The sequence below is a fragment of the Oncorhynchus tshawytscha genome, linkage group LG09, assembly GCF_018296145.1.
Source record: "Oncorhynchus tshawytscha isolate Ot180627B linkage group LG09, Otsh_v2.0, whole genome shotgun sequence".
In the NCBI taxonomy this organism is placed as follows: Eukaryota; Metazoa; Chordata; class Actinopteri; order Salmoniformes; family Salmonidae; genus Oncorhynchus; species Oncorhynchus tshawytscha.
The window spans coordinates 16,527,325-16,551,034 of NC_056437.1; the positions used below are offsets into that span (position 1 = coordinate 16,527,325).

The window sequence follows — 23,710 nt, forward strand, 5'->3', positions numbered from 1 at the left end:
CGCTATCTTAATCCTATGCATTTCCCTGTAAATAGCTTTCTGTATGAGAAAGGGCATGCCTGGGTCCCCCTCCCTTCTCGTTCCCTCCACTCCACACACACACACACACACGCATACTGTAAAGAGCCAAATGACAGCCTAATGCAGGAAGGGTTTTGTAGCCTTAACTCTTGTTCAGCTACTCCCGTCTCCCATTGCATCCCATTCAGGGTCATTGAAGGCGGGTACATGTCATGTAAGACGGCCCCCTCACTTTGTAGGCCGCTTTTAGGTGATGGCTGTAGGCATCAACTCCATTAGGTCATCTTGTCACAGACAGAGGAGGAAGAAGAGATGAAAATAAGAATTAAAATGAAAGATGATCCGCAGGTTTTTGTTCTGTGCCTTGGTGTCATCAGAAGTTTAATTTAGATTAAATTGAAACAATCAAAGCTTTCATTTCGCCTAAATAACATGTCTAATTGGCATAATTGTATCAGAGAAGATCTTGTTGATTGGTGATATTAGACAAAAAGCATGTTTGGTTTCTTATAAAGCCCAGCCCAGGCAGCGTTCCATGGGGATAGTCCCTAAAATCCATTCACCCCACGAGTTTGATGGGAGCTACAGCAGGAAAATAGAAATTGTAAGATTATAGACCTGTTTATGCCGTTTAGGTCCATTCTGTAACGAGGCAGTAGCAAAACGAGAGTGACCATCATTTGCCAATGTCTTCAAAAAAAATCGTGTCCCTCTTAGCAGAATTAAAGTTTATTAGCCTATGTATGCTAGTATGGTTTAAGGTTTAGGTCGACCTGAAGGTAGGCTACCGACCATTATTTAAATGAGTAACCATGACAACTGAGTCCTGATTGGCCACCCAGGCACAGGAATTAAAGGAGAGCGTCACCCAATCTGAATACGGACGTGCCTCGCGCCTGCACAGCCGGGCACAGTGATGCGAAACGTGTCCACGTGAGGTGAGCGAAGGCGAAGAAGTGGAACCTAAAAACAAAAGATGACAGAATAATAAAAGAAAGGGCTATTTACAACAACAACAAAATAATAACTTTGCTACAGCCCCATGCAACGTATTCTCTACAGCGTGGAAGAACAGGCTTTTCAGGTGACCATTTTTACGCAGCCCGTCAATGAAGAGGAATAGGTGCTTTTTAAATTCACCTTTCTATCTTCTGGATTCTGGATTGTGACAAGTGCCAGGACAGGACACGGGCGTCCAGAACCAGAAGTACCGAAAAGGAACTTCGGGGAGTGTTCACCTATAGCCTGCCTTTAAACGGTAGGGGATAGGGTCTTCTCACCGCCCACCCACCTGACGGAACATTCGCGTCTGCTTTGTCCCAAACCCCGGAGCCAAGACGTTGCTGCGCAGAGAGCCGTGTGGCCCCAGACCCAGCACCGGAGCCCGCGTGGGAAGGTCGGTCCTCGGTGTCCTCCAGACAGGCGGGATGATGGTCCACTGCGCCGGGTGCGACAGGCCCATCCTGGACCGGTTCCTGCTTAACGTGTTGGACCAAGCCTGGCACGCCAAATGCGTCCAGTGCTGCGAGTGCAACTGTAATCTGACAGAGAAGTGCTTCTCCCGGGATGGGAAGCTCTATTGTAAAATGGACTTTTTCAGGTAAGGATTCAGATTGGGGATTCAGGCGTAAAAACAGGGCTTGCCAAAAACTCAGTAAGGAGAATTATAATCATCCTGCTTCTGAAGATTGTCATTCTGGATTATGTTTTCTTGTTTTTTGTTCGCCAGTGGATTTGTTTAAAATCAAATGCTGAAATGGGATTTCATGTCACAATGCTAAAAATAGCTCTCGTTTAAGCGTCCCTCACATAATTAACCAGATATTATTATGCAGGCCTACACATTGTTTTGTGGAAATGGATATGGTTTACCAAGGCCTATTTCACATGATATATTTCACCTATAAGCGAGATAGCATACATATAAGTTACTTGAAATGTTTAAGAATGTCACTTCAAAATAATACTATTTATAGTCAATAGAAGTAATATTGCAGTCATGGCACATTGGCATCTTGGCATTTAGTGTCACATTGGTTTTGCAACAAAAATCATATAATTATTAGGCCAATAAATTAATCATAGTTATAGGTTCACTTTGAATACCACAATAATATTTAGCATTTTGACAGAACCATATAATAATGGCCTAATATGGCCACGTTATCACTCTTTGTCCGCATGACGTGTGTGTCCTTAAAGAAACAAAGTGTGTTTTCTGACAATACGAAGCATTAACTTAGTTAATAATTGTTATTATGACACCAATAATATCACTTGTATTTATAAATTCATATTATGGGAATATTCTGAATATTATGTGGGCTTGAATATTCACACTTCTCTTAAAACATTCATGCAGACATGACAGTTTAAATCTATTTCTAAATCAGCTACATTTTCCTCAAACTCGTACTCTCTGCTTCCACTTTTGTTTGTTCCAATATATTTTAAAACCTCCTCATTAGGCCTACCCCATCAGCTCAGTTCTTCAAAGTGTTCCATGTAATTCAGTGATAAGTATAGGCCCTTGTTTGTAGAATCATAGCAATTATTTATGTGTCAGCTTTTTCCCGTCTCCCCAAACAAATTGTTTAATGACATGTAAGGCCCAGTGTTTAAGCCTTTGTGACGGCATTGTTGCTCCCAAACGACCTTGACCATCATATTAGCCAGCTCCCATCAAGCAGTGGATTTAAATGGCCCAACCATTAGCCAGGAGAAACAGTAATCACCCTAACGTGGCCATTTGTTGTGTAAGTAGAGCGGTGGCCTGCACTCGCCGCACCGGAGGAGGCTGGCCCGGGCTGTGCGTGTAAAAGGCTACAGTGGAGCGATACTATTGCAAATTGATCGAGAGAGATTCCGTAGACTACATTAGTGTTCAAATAAAGGGGGCTTGCCTGAACCGCTCGTTCAGTCGTGCCCTCGTGCAACCGCTTCCCCAAATCCAAAACAACAGCCCCCCACTCACACCCTCAAACACACACTATCTCCAATACTCGTATTATAATTGAAATATTTTCAATTCCTGCAATTTTTTTCGTCCTGGAGGCGACTCCATATTGATGACAGAGATTACCAAATCAGCATGAGGCGCATGACGAGGTTTCTGGCTTGTGATGAGTTGGATTAGGCCTATTTATTTCACATCCGAGAGAGAAACACAAAATAAGGCTTCCCATTCTCCATCACTTTATGTAGGCCTACATTAGCATAACTTTTCTTCCAATGCAACACAGGCATGTTCAACCATTTACCTTGTCGAGTTATCCCTGGAAATGTTGAGACGTTGAATTATGCTATTGTATTCGTCTGTCTATCTAAATAATACAAGTCTATCCACCAAGGTTTTTGCATGTGAAGAGGGTGAATGTGGATTAACAGAGATTTTCACGGTAAAAACGTCCTATTCGGTTTAATCCTCGGATATCTCCGTGGTCACATTGTGCTGACTGTCACTAATGCGTTAACGTGGGTTTATTAATATAACAACTCCATAAAAAATGTGAAAATGAATGTTTTTCTATTCAATGTTGAAAGTCTGTCTAGCGCACATTGTAGGCTATTTCGTCTCAAGTAGGATGTTAGATTTGAACGAAAATTAGTTCGAAATAGGCTACCCTTTCTTCAATTATGGCAAAGATGTAATAGCCTGCTATAAAACAAATATATTAAGTATGTTATTTATTATTTATTAAGATGATGTTATTGTTATTACTATTGTTATTATTAGGCATATTATTATTATTATTATTATTAAAGGCTATCTGTTGTCATTGTTGAAACAGGCCTTTTATCTTGTTATGTAAAATATCTTTACGACAGATTTAGTTAGATTTCGTGGTTGCAATTATAAATTCAGGCTACTCACAAAAACATCTGCATTGCCCACAGTTGCATAATTCACTATAGGCCTATAATTTTCCTTTCTTTATTAAGACTCACGCTGGTTGAACGCCGCATACTTATTTCCAGTTAAAACTGTACAATTTCCCGCTCAAATTCAGGATGTTGTTAACTATTTTAGTCTCAGAGTGATTTTACATCAACATGCTTGTTGTCTCTGTCCTCTCGCTTTCTTTTCAGGAGGTTTGGGACGAAGTGCGCAGGATGCCTCCAAGGCATCTCTCCCAGTGATCTGGTGCGCAAGGCGCGCAGCAAGGTGTTCCATCTCAACTGCTTCACGTGCATGGTATGCAACAAGCAGCTGTCCACCGGCGAGGAACTCTATGTTATCGACGAAAATAAATTTGTTTGTAAAGAAGACTACCTGAGCTCAGGGGCGATCAAGGAAGTCAACTTGAATTCAGGTAATTATTGTTAAAGGCCCAGTGCAGTCAAAAACGTGATTTCCTGTGTTCCACACTATAACGTTGGAATACTATGAACTTGTGGAAAAGATTAGAATGCCCATTTAGTGGAAGAGCTGTTTGAAAATACATTTCAGCCTGTTTTGGTGGGATGGAGTTTTGGACTGCCTGGTGACATCACCAGGTGGTAAATGAGTTAATATACAAATAAGAAAGAGAGTTCTAAACCTCTCTGCCACTCAGACCACTCTCAGACATTCCTAGCAAAATTATTGCTTGAGAAGAATAGCTAAGAAGCTATTTTTGTTTCTTTTTTTTGGACCATTTTAATTTAAAATAATCAAAGTAAGATACCAACTTGTTACCCAGAGATGATTTGATTTGGAGATTTTTTTTAAACGGCTGCATTTGACCTTTAAGGGTTTCAAAAGTGAGTCTTCTTATATTACTACATGGATACAAACATATCAGTGTTCTGTTGGTCTTGGAAAATGTCTATAGGCCCACTGATGTCTGAAAATAAGAGACCGTTTTTCTTTGTTGATTTACTGATTGTTTCAACGTGGGATCTCACGTTACCATACACTGGTACACATCCAATCAAACCAAAACCATAGACTGCTTATGGTGGAAAATTAAACGACGTGTTCATGATATGAAATGCCACTACTGCTTGGATGTATTTGTTGGCATCCTGAAATGGGATAGCCTATATCACATATTTACAAATCCCACTGCAAACTAAAATGTATGAATTCGAAAATCTATTATGTTACTCTGCACCTTAAAAAAAGAAAAGTATCCAGAGGCATAACCTATATAGCCTCCGGCCGCGGTAGCCGAGTTGAGTCTACACACCACGGTCAGGAAATTCAGAACCATGGACAGGGTGGGTGTCTGAGCGTTAGCTCTGGCTCTGCATGATTTGGGGTAGGCTGTCGCCTGCGTCCAATCTCACCGCTGTTGAAGTAGTCTTATATATGGATACATATTTTTTATTCTATTCTGTTTGATTCTATTCTCTACTTTCCTATTTTAGCTGCAGTGTCGTATAGCACCTAACGTCACATGGTCAAACATGTGTAGGCCTATATGGAGAATTCGTCTGCAAATTACTTCTCCTCTAATTATCTCAAAACAAATATCTCTAAAATGTAATTATTTAAAGACGTTGCTATTGATAAGAGATTACGCCGATATGTTGGGTGTTTGGAACCAAAATGGATAGGCCTAAATCAACAACAACAACTGTCGGAATAGCGTATTGTGTTCGAGGAGTTGTCAGGCTCCCATCACTGGCACTCGATTTTGTCTTTAGATCAACAAGGTGACGGATAACATGTGTATCGTCGAAAGACGTGACATTGATTTTAACCCCTCGTTGCGTGTCTGTTGCTTCAAATATGAACAACATATGACGACTGACATTCTTGCTGGCTCAATGGGCCGCATATAGAGCATGTGTAGCCTAGTGTTTGATGATGTTCCCCAACAAAGCATCTCCGCGTCGCTGAATGCATCTGACCATATAGCTAAGGCTTATCAATGCTATAATTTCCTGTTTGATACATTTCTCAAACAGCCATCCCCTCGGACAATGACATGCTGTTATCGCGCGACGCAGCGGGTCCTTGGGGATCCGCTGTATAGGCAGCCTAGCTCCATTTTTGTTGTTTCACGTTACATGCATAATTTCTATTTCCATACGTCGATCCGCTTCAGGTCACACGCGGGCACGGTTGAGTTAAGTTGGTTACACCTGTTTTATTCGTGACTAGATTTAAACGGCTAAATCCAGGCATTTACTTGGTAAAGTGTATTTTTTGATGTAAAAGGCACTCAAATGGCTTCCATAGGCTATTTGTATTTTGTGAGGCGTCATTGTTCCACGTATTCTGGTTTATTTCTGATTAGACATACTACATAATTAATCTAGCAGCACACAGAAGGCCTTGTGATATCTCCGATTGAGACCTTTCCATTCTCTCTCGTTCCCCAGTGTCATCATGCACAGACAGAAGTTTATCGCCGGACCTCCAGGACCCGATGCAGGACGACACAAAAGAGACGGACAATTCCACATGCTCAGATAAGGACACGAACAATAACGAGAATGAGGAGCAGAGTTCGGGTACGAAGCGGCGAGGTCCGCGAACCACCATCAAAGCCAAGCAGCTGGAAACGCTGAAGGCTGCCTTCGTGGCCACGCCGAAACCCACCCGACACATCCGAGAACAGTTGGCCCAGGAGACGGGACTCAACATGCGGGTTATACAGGTAGAATGGTATTATATACTTCACTTGAGACTATACATTTTTGGTTAATAAAGAGCCTGGTTTTTATTTGGCCAAGTTAGAATTTCTACTCCTATATGGAATATGGGTGGATCTGTTGATTTCCCAGGTCCAGTGGAAAAAACGTTGTGTTTTTTTCTATTTGTGTTTGATGAGCACCGCTAGGTTTTGATAGACTACTGGTGTTGTAAGCAACGTGGGCCTGTCTGCTGTCTTCGACATTCTTGATGAATTAGAATAGATTGGATTTTAATTTTCCCTGAAATTAGAGCGAGATTTAATTGAAGACATAATTGACAAAGTGAGAGTGAGAAGAAGAAATGTCACAACAGGTTACTATGAGGTTATTATCTAGTCCAGACCCCCATAACTATGTGTAAAATTAAATAGGCCTACAACTGACCTACCTTTCTATGGAGTGAAAACACATTTGGAATAAAATATGAGAAAAATACATTTGAATGAAAACGTTGAAAACAAGACACATTCAAATGAAAGGCTGATTGACAAATCCATAGGATCGTCATAAGATCAACTCGAGAGTTATTGAACATCCCTCCCCGGGAAATAGGAATGGGGTCTAGAAACCACAATATTAATTCGAGATGTTTATAGCTTTTGTGATATTTTTGTAATATTTAGCTACACTATCATGCGATAAAATAACATAATTGAGATTGCTATTTCTTTCAAATAAGTTTTTAGTAATCACACATGGACAATTGGCTAGGCTATTTATCTTCTATTGTATATTGACTCCTGTTTGATAGTTTGGGTTCTTTAAAACAACACAGCAATTATGATTTGATTAATATGAATGAAAGATGGAAGACGTTTGTTTTTTAATAATATGACAGGAATATTATATTTTCTGTTGATTTCTTATTTATTCTTAAAGAAAGTATAATAACCAGATGGCATGCACTGTCAAAAGTGGGACAAGAGGCTTTGTATAAAAGACATAGGCAATCCAATATGTACATATTTAAATATGTATCTGTAGCCATAGGCATTTAAATGTTGGAAATATCATGCACTGTTAATGGTTTTAACAGCCAATAATTTAACAACAGTGTCATTACAAAAAAAGCCCACAGCACTGCACAGAAATACTGTGAACAGGTGATGCAGGAAGGTGTTATAGAGATATAGTAAAACAGTTTATTAACATCCCAACCAAGACAATGGAGACGTTTTAGGGAGCAGTAGTTCAGTTCAGTCAAGGAAGTGAAAATACTCCTTTATTTTCAATGAGGATTTTTCACTTCCTGAATTGACTGAAATGAAAACTGAATTGACCTCTGTTAGGGAGAGCTGATGTGAGATCATGATCACTGTGAGTGAGAGGGACATAACATTACTGTTTACGTCCTGGAAGTGGAAATGTGGAATTTATCATCTCTGCTGCCCAACACACTCAGGTCTCCAGGATTTTAGTCTTAACCTCTATAATTCTCCGTTCTTTTTGACACACATACGCACACGCATGAACAAACTCATGCACAGGCACACTGTCAAGCATGCACGCACACACACACGCACGGTCACACACTCACACTCACACACACATTCACACACACTCACACACACACACTCTCTCTCTCTCTCGCTCTCTCTCTCTCTCTCGCTCTCTCTCTCTCTCTCTCTCTCTCTCTGTCGGTGTCTGGGTTCAGACTGTGTTAGGGTGATTAGCACCGTCTCTGCCAGCTGAGATGTGGCTTTTTGTGCGCTTACAGTAATTATCACTGATTTCCCAGATTTACATATCGTACACCCCCCTCGCTCCTCTCTGTCCTCACTCATTTACTGCCAGACAGTCTCCTCTCTTCTCCTCTCCTCTTAGACCAGGCCATGCGTAGTGTAGTTTAGCACCTTCCCACTTTCATGTCTCCACAACACTGAATCCATCCCATTCATCTCTGATTAGCAACAACATAATGCACTGTGATATATAAAACCAAGATGGTGGCCAGTTTCATGGCCATCATCTTCCCCCTCATTTGCTGTGTAGTAACTGCCGATGCACCCTGAGCAGGGAGCCCTCTGGTGTGTGTGTGTGTGTGTGTGTGGTAATCCCTAAGAAATGCACTCTCAAGGGGAGTGAAAGCATTTCCATAAAAATGTACCCTACAGTTAGACAATTGTTCTCTGTAGGCAGGTGTCGTCTTTGCTGGGAAAAACATGGAGAGGAATGCCTAAGTGGTTTTAGGTGTTTTTGTGTGTGTTTTATTTGTTAATCTCCAACGCAGTGGGATTGTGCCTTTGGTGTAGCCTAGCTGGTGTTAACATGCATTATTATGCCGTGCCGATGCAGAGGCACAACAAGAAATGGGTTATGTTTTTAGAATGTGAAGCTCCATATGTTGGACATTTTTACATTTTTCTCTTCTCCATTGTTCCTGTACAAATACTTTATTTGACTCCATTCATGACTGTTTTTCATTTCTCTGCTTCCAAGTTGTGTTGGGTTGAGGCCTGCTGAGTTGTGTTGTATTGAGGCCTGCTGAGTTGTGTTGGGTTGAGGCCTGCGGAGTTGTGTTGTAAAAGGCCTGCTGAGTTGTGTTGTAATAAGGCCTGCTGAGTTGTGTTGTATTGAGGCCTGCTGAGTTGTGTTGTAATAAGGCCTGCTGAGTTGTGTTGTTGTAATGAGGCCTGCTGAGTTGTGTTGTAATAAGGCCTGCTGAGTTGTGTTGTAATAAGGCCTGCTGAGTTGTGTTGTAATAAGGCCTGCTGAGTTGTGTTGTAATAAGGCCTACTGAGTTGTGTTGTAATGGGGTCTGCTGAGTTGTGTTGTAATAAGGCCTGCTGAGTTGTGTTGTAATAAGGCCTGCTGAGTTGTGTTGTAATGAGGCCTGCTGAGTTGTGTTGTAATAAGGCCTGCTGAGTTGTGTTGTTGTAATGAGGCCTGCTGAGTTGTGTTGTAATAAGCCCTGCTGAGTTGTGTTGTTGTAATGAGGCCTGCTGAGTTGTGTTGTAATAAGGCCTGCTGAGTTGTGTTGTAATAAGGCCTGCTGAGTTGTGTTGTAATAAGGCCTGCTGAGTTGTGTTGTTGTAATGAGGCCTGCTGAGTTGTGTTGTAATAAGGCCTGCTGAGTTGTGTTGTAATAAGGCCTGCTGAGTTGTGTTGTAATAAGGCCTGCTGAGTTGTGTTTTAATAAGGCCTGCTGAGTTGTGTTGTAATAAGGCCTGCTGAGTTGTGTTGTAATGAGGTCTGCTGAGTTGTGTTGTTGTAATGAGGCCTGCTGAGTTGTGTTGTTGCAATGAGGCCTGCTGAGTTGTGTTGTTGTATTGAGGCCTGCTGAGTTGTGTTGTATTTAGGCCTGCTAAGTTGTGTTGTTGTATTTTGGCCTGCTGAGTTGTGTTGTTGTATTGAAGCCTGCTGAGTTGTGTTGTTGTATTGAGGCCTGCTGAGTTGTGTTGTTGCAATGAGGCCTGCTGAGTTGTGTTGTTGTATTGAGGCCTGCTGAGTTGTGTTGTATTTAGGCCTGCTAAGTTGTGTTGTTGTATTTTGGCCTGCTGAGTTGTGTTGTTGTATTGAAGCCGGTGGAGTTGTGTTGTTGCATTGAGGCCGGCTGAGTTGTGTTGTTGTACTGAGGCCTGCTGAGTTGTGTTGTATTTAGGCCTGCTGAGTTGTGTTGTTGTATTGAAGCCGGTGGAGTTGTGTTGTTGTATTGAGGTCTGCTGAGTTGTTTTGTTGCATTGAGGCCTGCTGAGTTGTGTTGTATTTAGGCCTGCTAAGTTGTGTTGTTGTATTTTGGCCTGCTGAGTTGTGTTGTTGTATTGAAGCCGGTGGAGTTGTGTTGTTGCATTGAGGCCGGCTGAGTTGTGTTGTTGTACTGAGGCCTGCTGAGTTGTGTTGTATTTAGGCCTGCTGAGTTGTGTTGTTGTATTGAAGCCGGTGGAGTTGTGTTGTTGTATTGAGGTCTGCTGAGTTGTGTTGTTGTATTGAGGTCTGCTGAGTTGTTTTGTTGTATTGAGGCCTGCTGAGTTGTGTTGTATTTAGGCCTGCTAAGTTGTGTTGTTGTATTTTGGCCTGCTGAGTTGTGTTGTTGTATTGAAGCCGGTGGAGTTGTGTTGTTGCATTGAGGCCGGCTGAGTTGTGTTGTTGTACTGAGGCCTGCTGAGTTGTGTTGTATTTAGGCCTGCTGAGTTGTGTTGTTGTATTGAAGCCGGTGGAGTTGTGTTGTTGTATTGAGGTCTGCTGAGTTGTTTTGTTGCATTGAGGCCTGCTGAGTTTTGTTGTTGTATTGAAGCCTGCTGAGTTGTGTTGTTGTATTGAGGTCTGCTGAGTTGTGTTGTTGCATTGAGGCCTGCTGAGTTGTGTTGTTGTATTGAGGCCTTCTGAGTTGTGTTGTTGTATTGAGGCCTGCTGAGTTGTGTTGTTTGATTGAGGACTGCTGTGTTGTGTTGCATTGAGGCCTGCTGAGTTGGGTTTTTGTATTGAGACCTGCTGAATTGTGTTGTATTGAGGCCTGCTGAGTTGTGTTGTTGTATTGAAGCTGGTAGAGTTGTGTTGTTGCATTGAGGCCTGCTGAGTTGTGTTGTTGTATTGATGCCTGCTGAGATGTGTTGTATTGAGGCCTGCTGAGTTGTGTTGTATTTAGGCCTGCTAAATTGTGTTGTTGTATTGAAGCTGGTGGAGTTGTGTTGTTGTATTGAGGCCTGCTGAGTTGTGTTGTTGCAGTGAGGCCTGCTGAGTTGTGTTGTATTTAGGCCTGCTAAGTTGTGTTGTTGTATTTAGGCCTGCTAAATTGTGTTGTTGTATTGAAGCCGGTGGAGTTGTGTTGTTGTATTGAGGCCTGCTGAGTTGTGTTGTTGTACTGAGGCCTGCTGAGTTGTGTTGTATTTAGGCCTGCTGAGTTGTGTTGTTGTATTGAAGCCGGTGGAGTTGTGTTGTTGTATTGAGGCATGCTGAGTTGTGTTGTTGTATTGAGGCCTGCTGAGTTGTGTTGTTGTATTGAAGCCGGTGGAGTTGTGTTGTTGTATTGAGGTCTGCTGAGTTGTGTTGTTGCATTGAGGCCTGCTGAGTTGTGTTGTTGTATTGATGCCTGCTGAGATGTGTTGTATTGAGGCCTGCTGAGTTGTGTTGTATTTAGGCCTGCTAAATCGTGTTGTTGTATTGAAGCTGGTGGAGTTGTGTTGTTGTATTGAGGCCTGCTGAGTTGTGTTGTTGCAGTGAGGCCTGCTGAGTTGTGTTGTATTTAGGCCTGCTAAGTTGTGTTGTTGTATTTAGGCCTGCTAAATTGTGTTGTTGTATTGAAGCCGGTGGAGTTGTGTTGTTGTATTGAGGCCTGCTGAGTTGTGTTGTTGTGCTGAGGCCTGCTGAGTTGTGTTGTATTTAGGCCTGCTGAGTTGTGTTGTTGTATTGAAGCCGGTGGAGTTGTGTTGTTGTATTGAGGTCTGCTGAGTTGTGTTGTTGCATTTGAGGCTTGCTGAGTTGTGTTGTTGTATTGAGGCCTTCTGAGTTGTGTTGTTGTATTGAGGCCCGCTGAGTTGTGTTGTTTGATTGAGGGCTGCTGTGTTGTGTTGCATTGAGGCCTGCTGAGTTGTGTTTTTGTATTGAGGCCTGCTGAATTGTGTTGTATTGAGGCCTAGTGAGTTGTGTTGTTGTACAGTGACCTGCTGAGGCACATGGAGAGAACCTATAGAAAATAGTGTGTGTGTTGTGTTTCTTTGTGTTATTGACTGATTCATTGATTTCATTGCATGATTAAAAAATATACTGACCGCCATATCACTGATTACTAAACAGCTCCAGTGTGATTTCTGGGTGTTGTGGGTGTGTGGCTGTGGCTCTTTAACACCTGCATCCTTGTTGGAACTGAACCTGCACTCTGCTTCTCACTCATATCCATATTCCCTAACGAGGAGAGGCTGAACATTTTTCTTTTAGGCACTTTTTAAAATTGTATTTATTTATTTCACCTTATTTAATCAGGTAGGCCAGTTGAGAACAAGTTCTCATTTACAACTGTGACCTGGCCAAGACAAAGCAAAGCAGTGCGACACAAACAACAACACAGAGTTACACATGGGATAAACAAAGTCAATACAGTCAATAACACAATAGAAAAATCTGTATACAGTGTGTGCAGATGAAGTAAGGAGGTAAGTCAATAAATGAGCCATAGTGGTGAAGTAATTACAATTTAGCAATTTACACTGGAGTGATAGATGTGCAGATGAGGTTGTGCAAGAAGAAATACTGGTGTGCAAAAGAGCAGAAAAACAAAAACAAATATGGGGATGAGGTAGGTAGCTGGTTGGATGGGCTATTTACTAGATGGGCTGTGTACAGCTGCAGCGATCGGTAAGCTGCTTTGAGAGCTGATGCTTAAAGATAGTGAGGGAGATATAAGTCTCCAACTTCAGTGATTTTTGCAATTCGTTCCAGTCATTGGCATCAGAGAACTGGAAGTGAAGGCGACCAAAGCAGGTGTTGGATTTGGGGATGACCAGTGAAATATACCTGCTGGAGCGCATGCTACAGGTGGGTGTTGCTCTGGTGACCAGTGAGCTGAGATAAGGCAGAGCTTTACCTAGCAAAGACTTATTTATAGATGACCTGGAGCCAGTGGGTTTGGCGACGAGTATGAAGCGAGGACCAGCCTACGAGAGCTTACAGGTCGCAGTGATGGGTAGTATATGGGGCTTTGGTGACAAAACGGATGGCACTGTGATAGACTGCATCTGATTTGCTGAGTAGTGTGTTTGAGGCTATTTTGTAAATGACATCGCCGAAGTCAAGGATCGGTAGGAAAGTCAGTTTTACAAGGGTATGTTTGGCAGCATGAGTGAAGGATGCTTTGTTGCGAAATGGGAAGCCGATTCTAGATTTAATTTTGGATTGGAGATGCTTAATATGACTCTGCAAGGAGAGTTTACAGTCTAACCAGACACCTAGGTATTTATAGTTGTCCACATATTCTAACACAGAACCGTCCAAAGTAGTGATGCTAGACGGGTGGGTGCGGGCAGCGATGGGTTGAAGAGCATGCATTTCATTTTACTAGCATTTAAGAGCAGTTGGAGGCCACGGAAGGAGTGTTGGAGACTACACATTTTCATCATGTGTCTGGGTTGGACAGTGTCCATGTTTGTTAGTTTACCTCCACCGCCTCCATCCCACTTTGTCCCTATTCCTCCCATTTCTCCAGTAATCTAACTTATATCTAAGTGGAGCCCTTTATTTCTATAGGTGATGTGCCTGAGAAAAGCTATTTTCTGGATTTGAATCTATTTGCTGTGTTGACACTGGTCTCAAGACAGCAAACAAAACAAAAAACTATCATTGCAGAATGTACATAAAATGAGCAATGCTACAGAATTAGAATTCCTGTATGAGAATAGCAAGCATAATTAAATAGCACTCCAAGTCTGTGGAAGGGACCATGTACAAATGGGCAAAACAACAAAAGTCTGAAATTAAGGTGGATTTAATTTGATGGTGATTTGATTTGATGATGATAGGAGTGGGCCTTGTCATTTTAACTTCCTTGTCATTTAGCTTCCTTGTCATTTTAACTACCTTGTCATTTTAACTACCTTGTCATTTAACTACCTTGTCATTTAACTACCTTGTCATTTTAACTTCCTTGTCATTTTAACTACCTTGTCATTTTAACTACCTTGTCATTTTAACTACCTTGTTATTTGAACTTCCTTGTCATTTTAACTACCTTGTCATTTTAACTTCCTTGTCATTTAACTACCTTGTCATTTTAACTACCTTGTCATTTAACTACCTTGTCATTTAACTACCTTGTCATTTTAACTTCCTTGTCATTTAACTACCTTGTCATTTTAACTACCTTGTCATTTTAACTACCTTGTCATTTAACTACCTTGTCATTTTAACTACCTTGTCATTTGAACTTCCTTGTCATTTTAACTACCTTGTCATTTTAACTTCCTTGTCATTTAACTACCTTGTCATTTTAACTACCTTGTCATTTTAACTTCCTTGTCATTTAATTACCTTGTCATTTTAACTTCCTTGTCATTTAACTACCTTGTATTTTTAACTACCTTGTCATTTTAACTTCCTTGTCATTTAATTACCTTGTCATTTTAACTTCCTTGTCATTTAAGTACCTTGTCATTTAAGTACCTTGTATGTCGTTTTTAATTTGTTTTTAATTCTCTGCAAAGTATATTGTAACGCTAATGTGAAATGGATTATGAATACATCTGGTGAAGCAATGGACTAGAAATAAAGTTAGATTTGATTCAACTTTGATTACGACATTCTGTGTGCTTGACACGCTTGTCTAAAATGCAGTATAAATAAAGTTTGTTCATTCCATGAAAATGATCTAAACTCAAAGAAAAATAGGTTAACTTAATTTGATCTGATAACAATCTTTGATATTTTTCTTGGTCCTAGTTGTGTAACTCTTTCCTCTCCGTCCTCATAGTTGTGCTGTCATTGGATAACTCACTGTCTCTTCCTCTTCGTCCTCATAGTTGTGCTGTCATTGGATAACTCACTGTCTCTTCCTCTTCGTCCTCATAGTTGTGCTGTCATTTGATAACTCACTGTCTCTTCCTCTTCGTCCTCATAGTTGTGCTGTCATTTGATAACTCACTGTCTCTTCCTCTTCGTCCTCATAGTTGTGCTGTCATTTGATAACTCACTGTCTCTTCCTCTTCGTCCTCATAGTTGTGCTGTCATTTGATAACTCACTGTCTCTTCCTCTTCGTCCTCATAGTTGTGCTGTCATTTGATAACTCACTGTCTCTTCCTCTTCGTCCTCATAGTTGTGCTGTCATTTGATAACTCACTGTCTCTTCCTCTTCGTCCTCATAGTTGTGCTGTCATTTGATAACTCACTGTCTCTTCCTCTTCGTCCTCATAGTTGTGTTGTCATTTGATAACTCACTGTCTCTTCCTCTTCGTCCTCATAGTTGTGCTGTCATTTGATAACTCACTGTCTCTTCCTCTTCGTCCTCATAGTTGTGCTGTCATTTGATAACTCACTGTCTCTTCCTCTTCGTCCTCATAGTTGTGCTGTCATTTGATAACTCACTGTCTCTTCCTCTTCGTCCTCATAGTTGTGCTGTCATTTGATAACTCACTGTCTCTTCCTCTTCGTCCTCATAGTTGTGCTGTCATTTGATAACTCACTGTCTCTTCCTCTTCGTCCTCATAGTTGTGCTGTCATTTGATAACTCACTGTCTCTTCCTCTTCGTCCTCATAGTTGTGCTGTCATTGGATAACTCACTGTCTCTTCCTCTTCGTCCTCATAGTTGTGATGTCATTTGATAACTCACTACCTTTTCCACTCCATACTCTAGGTGTGGTTCCAGAACCGTCGGTCTAAGGAGCGGAGGATGAAGCAGCTGAGTGCTCTGGGGGCCCGGCGGCATGCCTTCTTCAGAGGGCCCAGGAGGATGAGGTCCATGGGGGGACGACTGGAGGACCCAGACATACTGGGGCCTGGGGCCTACGGATACTACACAGGTAAAATACACTCCCTGTTTGAGTGGTAAAAACACTCACTGTTCATTGAATTACATCAGACATTACGATTCTGTCGGTTTGGTCTTCGTGTTGAGTAAGAATGGCACCACCTGTTGGAAGACAATGCTCACTGTTAGCTTACAAGTGATCCTTGGTGAAGATTTTAGTGATACACAACACACATTACCCCCAACATGGTTTTCGTCAGGAATGCCATTGCCCACCTCTGTGCTGTCCAGCTCTGGCTAAACTGTGGGGTGACAAGTGTGTTGAATGCTCATCAAGTGACCTACTGGAACAATGTAGAGGATTCTGAAATCTAGAAGTGAAAAAGAATGTTAAAATTAAGGCAGAACATTCTGGAATGGGCTGAAGTGAACAACCATAGAATGATTAAAAACAAGAGCATTTGTTAGTTAATTGTCAGTACAATGCTGAATTATTAGATTTTTTAATTGAATCTTTATTTAACTAGACGAGTCAGTTAAGAACAAATTCTTATTTAAAATGATAGCCTACCGGGGCACAGTGGGTTAACTGCCTAGTTCAGAACGACAGAGTTTTGCCTTGTCGGCACTGGGATTAAATCCAGCAACCTTTCAGGTACTGGTCCAATGCTCTAACCACTAAGCTACCTGCCTGCTGAAGAGAAATGAAGAAATGAGTCCTATACTGCAGGGGTTCCCAAACTCTTTCACTCAGGCCCCCCTTCCAGCATTGGGGAACATCCTGCGCCCCTCCTGCGCATGAGAGCACCATGTATATTTCTCTGGGCACAAGCACTGTTCATGACACAAACGGTTCACACCCCTCTTCTTGGCAAAGAGAAGATGTTGCAGGTTTAAAACTTCTTTCCTGCAATTCTACAAATCTTGTCATGGGGTGCAGATACACGTTTTCAGTTTTAAAGCAAATGTTCATGCAATTCTATACATTTTGCCATGTCTAATGTGTATTCATGTGACATTTGAGTGACTGAAACATTACAACAACATCTATGGGTTAAAAAAAACCTAGCTAAACAATGTTAGCTGACATGGCTGACGTAAATAGCTCTCTAAGGTCTGCAATGACTGACATGACAAGAGGAACTGATGATGCACTACCCAATTTAGAAATTGCACCTTGTAAAAAGCTGGACTGAGTTCCTTAAAAAAATATATAGAGAGAGTATATATATAGTATATATAAATATCTATATATACTGTATATAATAATAATAATAATTGGGGGGAAACCCGCACTCCCCCTGCTGACCTCTCACGCCCCCCACAGTTTGGGAACCACTGCTAAACTGGAACAGAGCAGCGTCCGTCCACTGTAATTACAAGGGAACCTTGAAGGATGGAACATGGAGGGAGGGAAGGGAGATGGGAGGAAGGGAAGGAGACAAAACCTTTATCCCCCTCTCCTAGCTCCCTCCATTCTCAGCATTCCTCTTTTCACGCCCTTTTGTGCCTTGGTGGAGCAGTGGCATCTGTATTAGTAGCACTACTCCCTCCATCCCCCAGTCTTCTACTGCTGCTGCTGTGTGTGTGTGTGTGTGTGTGTGTGTGTGTGTGTGTGTGTGTGTGTGTGTGTGTGTGTGTGTGTGTGTGTGTGTGTGTGTGTGTGTGTGTGTGTGTGTGTGTGTGTGTGTGTGTGTGTGTGTGTGTGTGTGCGTGCGTGTGTGTGCGTGCGTGTGTGTGTGCATGCATGCGTCCGTATGTGTGTGTTATTCTAACACCTCTCTCTCTCTCTGCCCCCCTTCTTCCCACGGCTGCTCCAGGTTCAGGTTGATTCTCAAGGTCTGACGTAGCTAGCAGGGTTCTGTTTGTGGGACTCAATAATTAGCTTGTTTATTCAGTTTGGAGCAAAAAAACAGGGTCATCATTGCATTGCTAGTGGATTTATTCTTTCCCTCATTATCACAGTTTGTAACATAAGGTGTGTTGCTGATGTCGTAATGTAAAGGAGAAACATTTCTCTGTCTTGTTAGAAACAAAGCATAATGAAATGCTGACTACATTTAACTGATCTTGACATAACGTGTGTGTGTATGCTAGATTGATGATTTAAGTTGGATTAGGTAGTAAAATCAACATCATATACTATACAGTACATTAAACAAGACGTTCATATATTTGATGTGTTTTGGTTCATTATTTGAGCTCCTTCCCTCTGTAATACTGACATAAAGAATACCCACTAAAAGATAAAGAGTATGGTGCCTAACTGAAATGTAGAGCGTGTGATTTTAATTTCCTTTTTAAAGTTTAGTCGCTTTGAATAATAAAGTAAGAAAAATTCTAAAGTCAACTCACAAAAGAATGAGTGGAAGCACTCAAAATTTTGGAAATATAGGAGATTAAAAAATACATTTTTTAAGTGCGTTTTCACTTTAACAGAAAGAGTGAACCAAACCATTCCCTAACCCATTTCGTCCCTTCACCTAGTACCAGGGTGAATTTAAGAAGTTTAGGCATGTTTTGCACTTTTACTTTTCAGCTATACCAGTGAACTAAACTGCTCCCTTCCCCTCCTTGAAATTTTATAATGTAACTTAGGCTACTAAATAATGCAATTATTTACAAAATCTTGAATCTTGATGTAGGTCCATTTTTAGAAGGCTGTTAGATTCAATGTCAGTGATTTTGAATGTTGCTATATCAATTGCTTCATCTGTGTGCTGCACAATTAATTTACTCTTTAGATTATTTGTTTTCTAATCAAATCGTCTCTCCCCTTACAGAGTACCAGGGCGACTACTACGGAGGGGGAAACTATGAATTCTTCCCCCACGGCCCTCCCTCCTCTCAGGCTCAGTCTCCAGCAGAATCCCCCTACATCCATGGAGGGGCCATGGAAGGCTCTGTGTCAGCCCACCACCCCTCTGACGACCAGAGGTTCACGGACATGATCTCCCACGCAGATACCCCCAGCCCAGAGCCCGGCCTGCCCAGCTCCCTGCATCCTGTCCCTGGTGAGGCATACGGAGGGGGACCCAGCCCACCATTCTCCCTGGCTAGTAACTCCAGCTACAGCGCCCCCATGTCCCACCCTGGACAGGAGATGGGAGAGACCACCGTCTGGTAGACTAGAGCCTGGGTCTGGGTCTGGGAAAGGGATGAGGGTTTCGTTGGGGGGAGGGTGAACTTCCCATTTTCGATTCAATCTACACGGGAGATGAATTTGAAGACATTATGAATAAGTAGTTATGAATTAAAAATGGTGTTTATGTATTTGTTAATGGGGATTTTTCTATTCACGGATTGGTATTTTTGAATTGACTTGCTGAATTGATGGAGTTGAAATGGAATTGTTCCCCCTGACTCTTATCCTTCACATGAAGGACTGAGGATGGAAGATGGGGTGGCTTTGCTGGACATATCTGAAGTTTGTTGTACTATTCGCTGCCCTATTCGGCCCCCGTTAGTAGAAATACACTCCCACCCACCTCTGGGAAAAATGAACTGGGATTGGAGAAAGAAAGACATTCAGCGGTTCCTCTTGCCCCAGTATCACCCCCCTTCCCCCTCCCACTAAGGACACGTGATATTGCAGAGAGAGATAAAGAAAGAATACAAGCCAAAAGGGACGCTTTATGTATTTTATTTTTTGGTTTCAAAACTGTCTTGGTTTTTTATTCTAGCCTACTGTTTCTTAAAGGCACAGTGTTGTAGGCCTAACTGGTCAGTTCCTCTTCTGCATAACAGATGTTTTACTGGTACATCAGTCTCCTATTGTAATATTGCTTCCAATACAAAGTTCAAATACAGACAAATACACTTGTTCAGTGTTTTAACTGTTTCTAAGCACAACCACCTTTAATTTTAGCTTCAACACCAACGAGATAAACGCTTCAGGGGGCTGTAGTGCAGAGCAGATATCTGCTTGATGACAGAGATGACAACAGTCAGTTTAGTGTGAAGGCAGGAGAGTCATTTGCGGTAGCCAGATAAACATGTTAGATACCAAAGACATTCTCATTGACAACACTTATGTGAACAACTCTACTGCAGCTTTCATAAAGGCCCATAGTGACATACATGAATTATTCTGGCATTCTATATAATATACACGCACATACATTCCTCACCATTTTGGTCATCAATTCTAGTGATGTGTTCCTGTTAGATGGTCTCACTGTTCTCGTATAGGATCTCTATATGGTTATTCAGAACACACACATGCATAAGCCGCGCATACACACACGCACACACCCACCCCTCTCTAATCAAGGTCCCCTCCACACACATATCCCTCATGCCCATCCAGGCACCCCTGTCAGTCCCTCTCTTTTCCTCTCCTTCTCCACTTCTCCTGATCTTCCCTTTGTTAGTGTCCCTTTAAAAAAAGCATGTTTTAATGGAAATGATTTTCAAAAGAACATTGAAGCCATAATGGAGAACGTCCTTCAGCAGCTGAGGTCTCCTTCTTCAATAGACAGAAAACTAAAGGAGGAGCCAGACAACATCTGTGACTTGCTGCCCGTCTGTCTGCCTGGCAGCCTGGTAACCATCGCCACCTAGTGGTTAGATAAGACAACTAAAGTGAAGGCTTTCCATCAGCCGAGTGTCAAATCAAATCAAATTGTATTTGTCACATGCACCGAATACAACAGGTACACCTTACAGGGAAATGCTTGCTTACAAGCACTTACCTAACATTGCAGTTTTAAGAAAATAGAGTTAAGAAAATATTTTCGAAATAAACTAAAGTAAAACATAAAAAATAAAGAAAGCACTACAATAAAATATCAATAATGAGGGTATATACAGGGGGTACCGGTATTGATTCAATGTGCGGGGGTACAGGTTAGTCAAGGAGTGTGTGTGATGTGTATGTGCCTTAGGACTAGGCTTCGGGATGAATATTTAGGCATGCAGGGACACACACAGTCACACACAGACAACACACACACACACATCCAAAATGAAGGATGACAAATTAGCCACAAAATGACAAGTACACTGTCTGGGCAAGCGACAAAGAAAATACCAACTGCATACACAGCATTTGAATTTTAAACAATGTCATGCATACTATCTGTTCCCTATGAGTTATTATTTCTATCCTATTATTGAAATAATAATATCGTTGGTCTCTGTGTGGGATCAAAACGAGGAGTACAGTGTTCACATTTATTGAGGTATATCTCCACAATGTAAATGAGAGAGAAAGAGAACGAGAAAGAGAGAGAGAGAGAGTGTGTGTGTGTGTGTGTGTGTGTGTGTGTGTGTGTGTGTGTGTGTGTGTGTGTGTGTGTGTGTGTGTGTGTGTGTGTGTGTGTGTGTGTGTGTGTGTGTGTGTGTGTGTGTGTGTGTGTGTGTGTGTGTGTGTGTGCAATCGAGCAGCTGAAGGAGAATGGGGGGTATTGTTTCAGTGTAAATAGTACTGATAACAAAACATCTCCTCTTGTACTACATTGGCTCTGGCTTTCTCAAACCTCTGTTTTATACAAGGAATGGAGTCCCCCAACCCATACTCAATGGTAGGAAGAAGACATTTGGGTAAGCAATAATAAAAGCTCAACCTTTTCCTTTATTACTACCACCTAGCCAATCATTTCAGATCAACACTAGTGCCTAGGGGGTAGGGGCTAGGGGGTAGTTTGTGGACGGGGCCTACTTCTCTTCCACCTGCTCAGGGTAAAATTTGTCCCTAAGGTACAGGTCTTGGATCAGCTTACCCTAACCTGAACCATTACAGGGAAAACCAGAAACTTGACTTTAGATCAACATCTAGAGGCTATTCCATCCCACTCCTAGTGGGGCACCAGCCTTATCCTCCTCCCTCTCTTTCACCCCTTCATCCCCTCCTCTGGCTGCATCCTTCTCTCCGTGGGCCCAGGTGGACTCAGGGTGGCTTAGGTCTGCAGTCATTTTCCCCCCGACTGGTTTTAATGTAAGGGGTAATGCGAGAGGAGACCGGCTCCGCACACACGCAGACGCACACCTCCCCCCTGCGGGAGTCTGGAGCAAGCCACTGTCTGCACACACGCACACACACACCACAGCGGGGGACGTGGTCCTCACCCACCGCTGGGTCATTACCAGCATCCCTCCGTCCCCTTTATTTATTCCTCCTTCACTCCTGTTTACTCCCCTGAGCTTCTCCTCTCCTCCGCCCAGAACAGAGGCCTGTATCACTCTATCTCTCGGAGAGAGTCAGGGAGAGAAAGAGTGAGAGAGCAAGAGAGAACTAGAGAAGAGAGGGAGAGAGAGAGCGAGAGAGAGAGAGAGAGAGAGAGGGAGGGAGCAAGAAGAGAAGGAAGCAGCTGATACTATAGGAGCAACAACACAAACAGTGCTGTATATAAACACACACAGGCCGGGGGCTCAGCGACTGACCTGCAGCTGCGTGGCAAGAAACACCTCAAATAATTTTCCACTTCTTTTCACCAAAACATCCCTTGTTTACCATGTGCGCTGTGCAAAAAACAACAACACTGGATCTTTTGTGATTTATTTCCTTGCTGTTGTGGGAGAGAGCAGAGTAGAGGAGGAGCCCTCGTGGAACTGCAATAAATCACCTGCTTGTTCCCCCCCAACTTTCCATCCCACCCATCCCCATTCTAGTGGAGGCTGGTGGGAGGAGCTACATGAGGACAGGCTCATTGTAATGGCTGGAATGGAATAGATGGAAATGAGTCAAACATGTGGTTTCCATATTTCTGATGTGTTTGATAACTTTCCAAATATTCCATTCCAGCCATTACAATGAGCCCCTCCTCCTACAGCTCCTCCCACAAGCCTCCTCTGCACCAGCCTCTTGTTGGTTCCCAGGCCCTAACCCCCCTCCCTTCCTCACATACTGATGGATGTACCCCTATCCTACTCCCCCTCGTCATTGCTGGCTGGGGCGGGGAAATCGTTTCAACCTATGAAGAAGACACATTAAGAGTCTAAGCCTGGTGGGGGGGTATTTGATTTGGAATTTTAAGGCCCATTTTAGGTATATTTAAAAAAATACATCTAAAAAATTATTTGTTTAAACATTTAATTTGGCCTTACTATTATTAGCCCATAGAAACACATTGAATAACAGATTCATACATGGAGCACTAAACTACTTCCATATATACTTCAATTAACCGTTTTAACTGTACCTGCTACCTACAGATGCTGCAACATCTCAGAGCATTTCCTATTATTCTGTACATTGCATAGATCTGAGACATGCCAAAGAGCCACACAGTGGAGGTGCCATAATACCCATAAAACCTAGCGGTCAAACAAGGAAATGGTTCCAATAGTTTTTCCACAATTAATTTTTCCAATGGGGGATTTTTAGAAACACTTCAAATAAGGTCTGTGTTTCGTACAGGCTCAGCCTGGCATGGCATTTTCATAACCATGTAAATAAAGTAGACATGCAAAACTAGAAATTCCTGCAAACTCCTGCACGTCATCTCTAGCTGACACCTTTGATAACAGTTATTGTGGCAATATAAAACTTGCACAAGACAGTTCACAGAATGTAGCCGATTTATTAATTTCTACATTTAGCTAACATTAGATAGTTAATCCAGAGATTCTTACCTTTGCCTCAATTCGTCAGTCTGGTCCAGATCATCATGGCATTTGTAGTCCTTTATGATAGCCACATTATCAGCTAATTAGTATGCGAATATAT

At 42.1% G+C, this 23,710-nt stretch overlaps 1 protein-coding gene across 1 annotated transcript; it reads left to right on the forward strand.

The window, feature by feature from the left end:
- The first annotated feature begins 923 nt into the window (after positions 1-923).
- On the forward strand, positions 924-19,869 carry LOC112259308 (LIM/homeobox protein Lhx5). The gene is made up of 5 exons (XM_024434025.2): positions 924-1,621; positions 4,111-4,334; positions 6,334-6,611; positions 15,928-16,093; positions 18,825-19,869. The coding sequence occupies exons 1-5, from the start codon at positions 1,449-1,451 to the stop codon at positions 19,166-19,168; spliced, it is 1,185 nt and encodes a 394-aa protein (XP_024289793.1). The 5' UTR covers positions 924-1,448; the 3' UTR covers positions 19,169-19,869.
- The last annotated feature ends 3,841 nt before the right edge of the window (positions 19,870-23,710 follow it).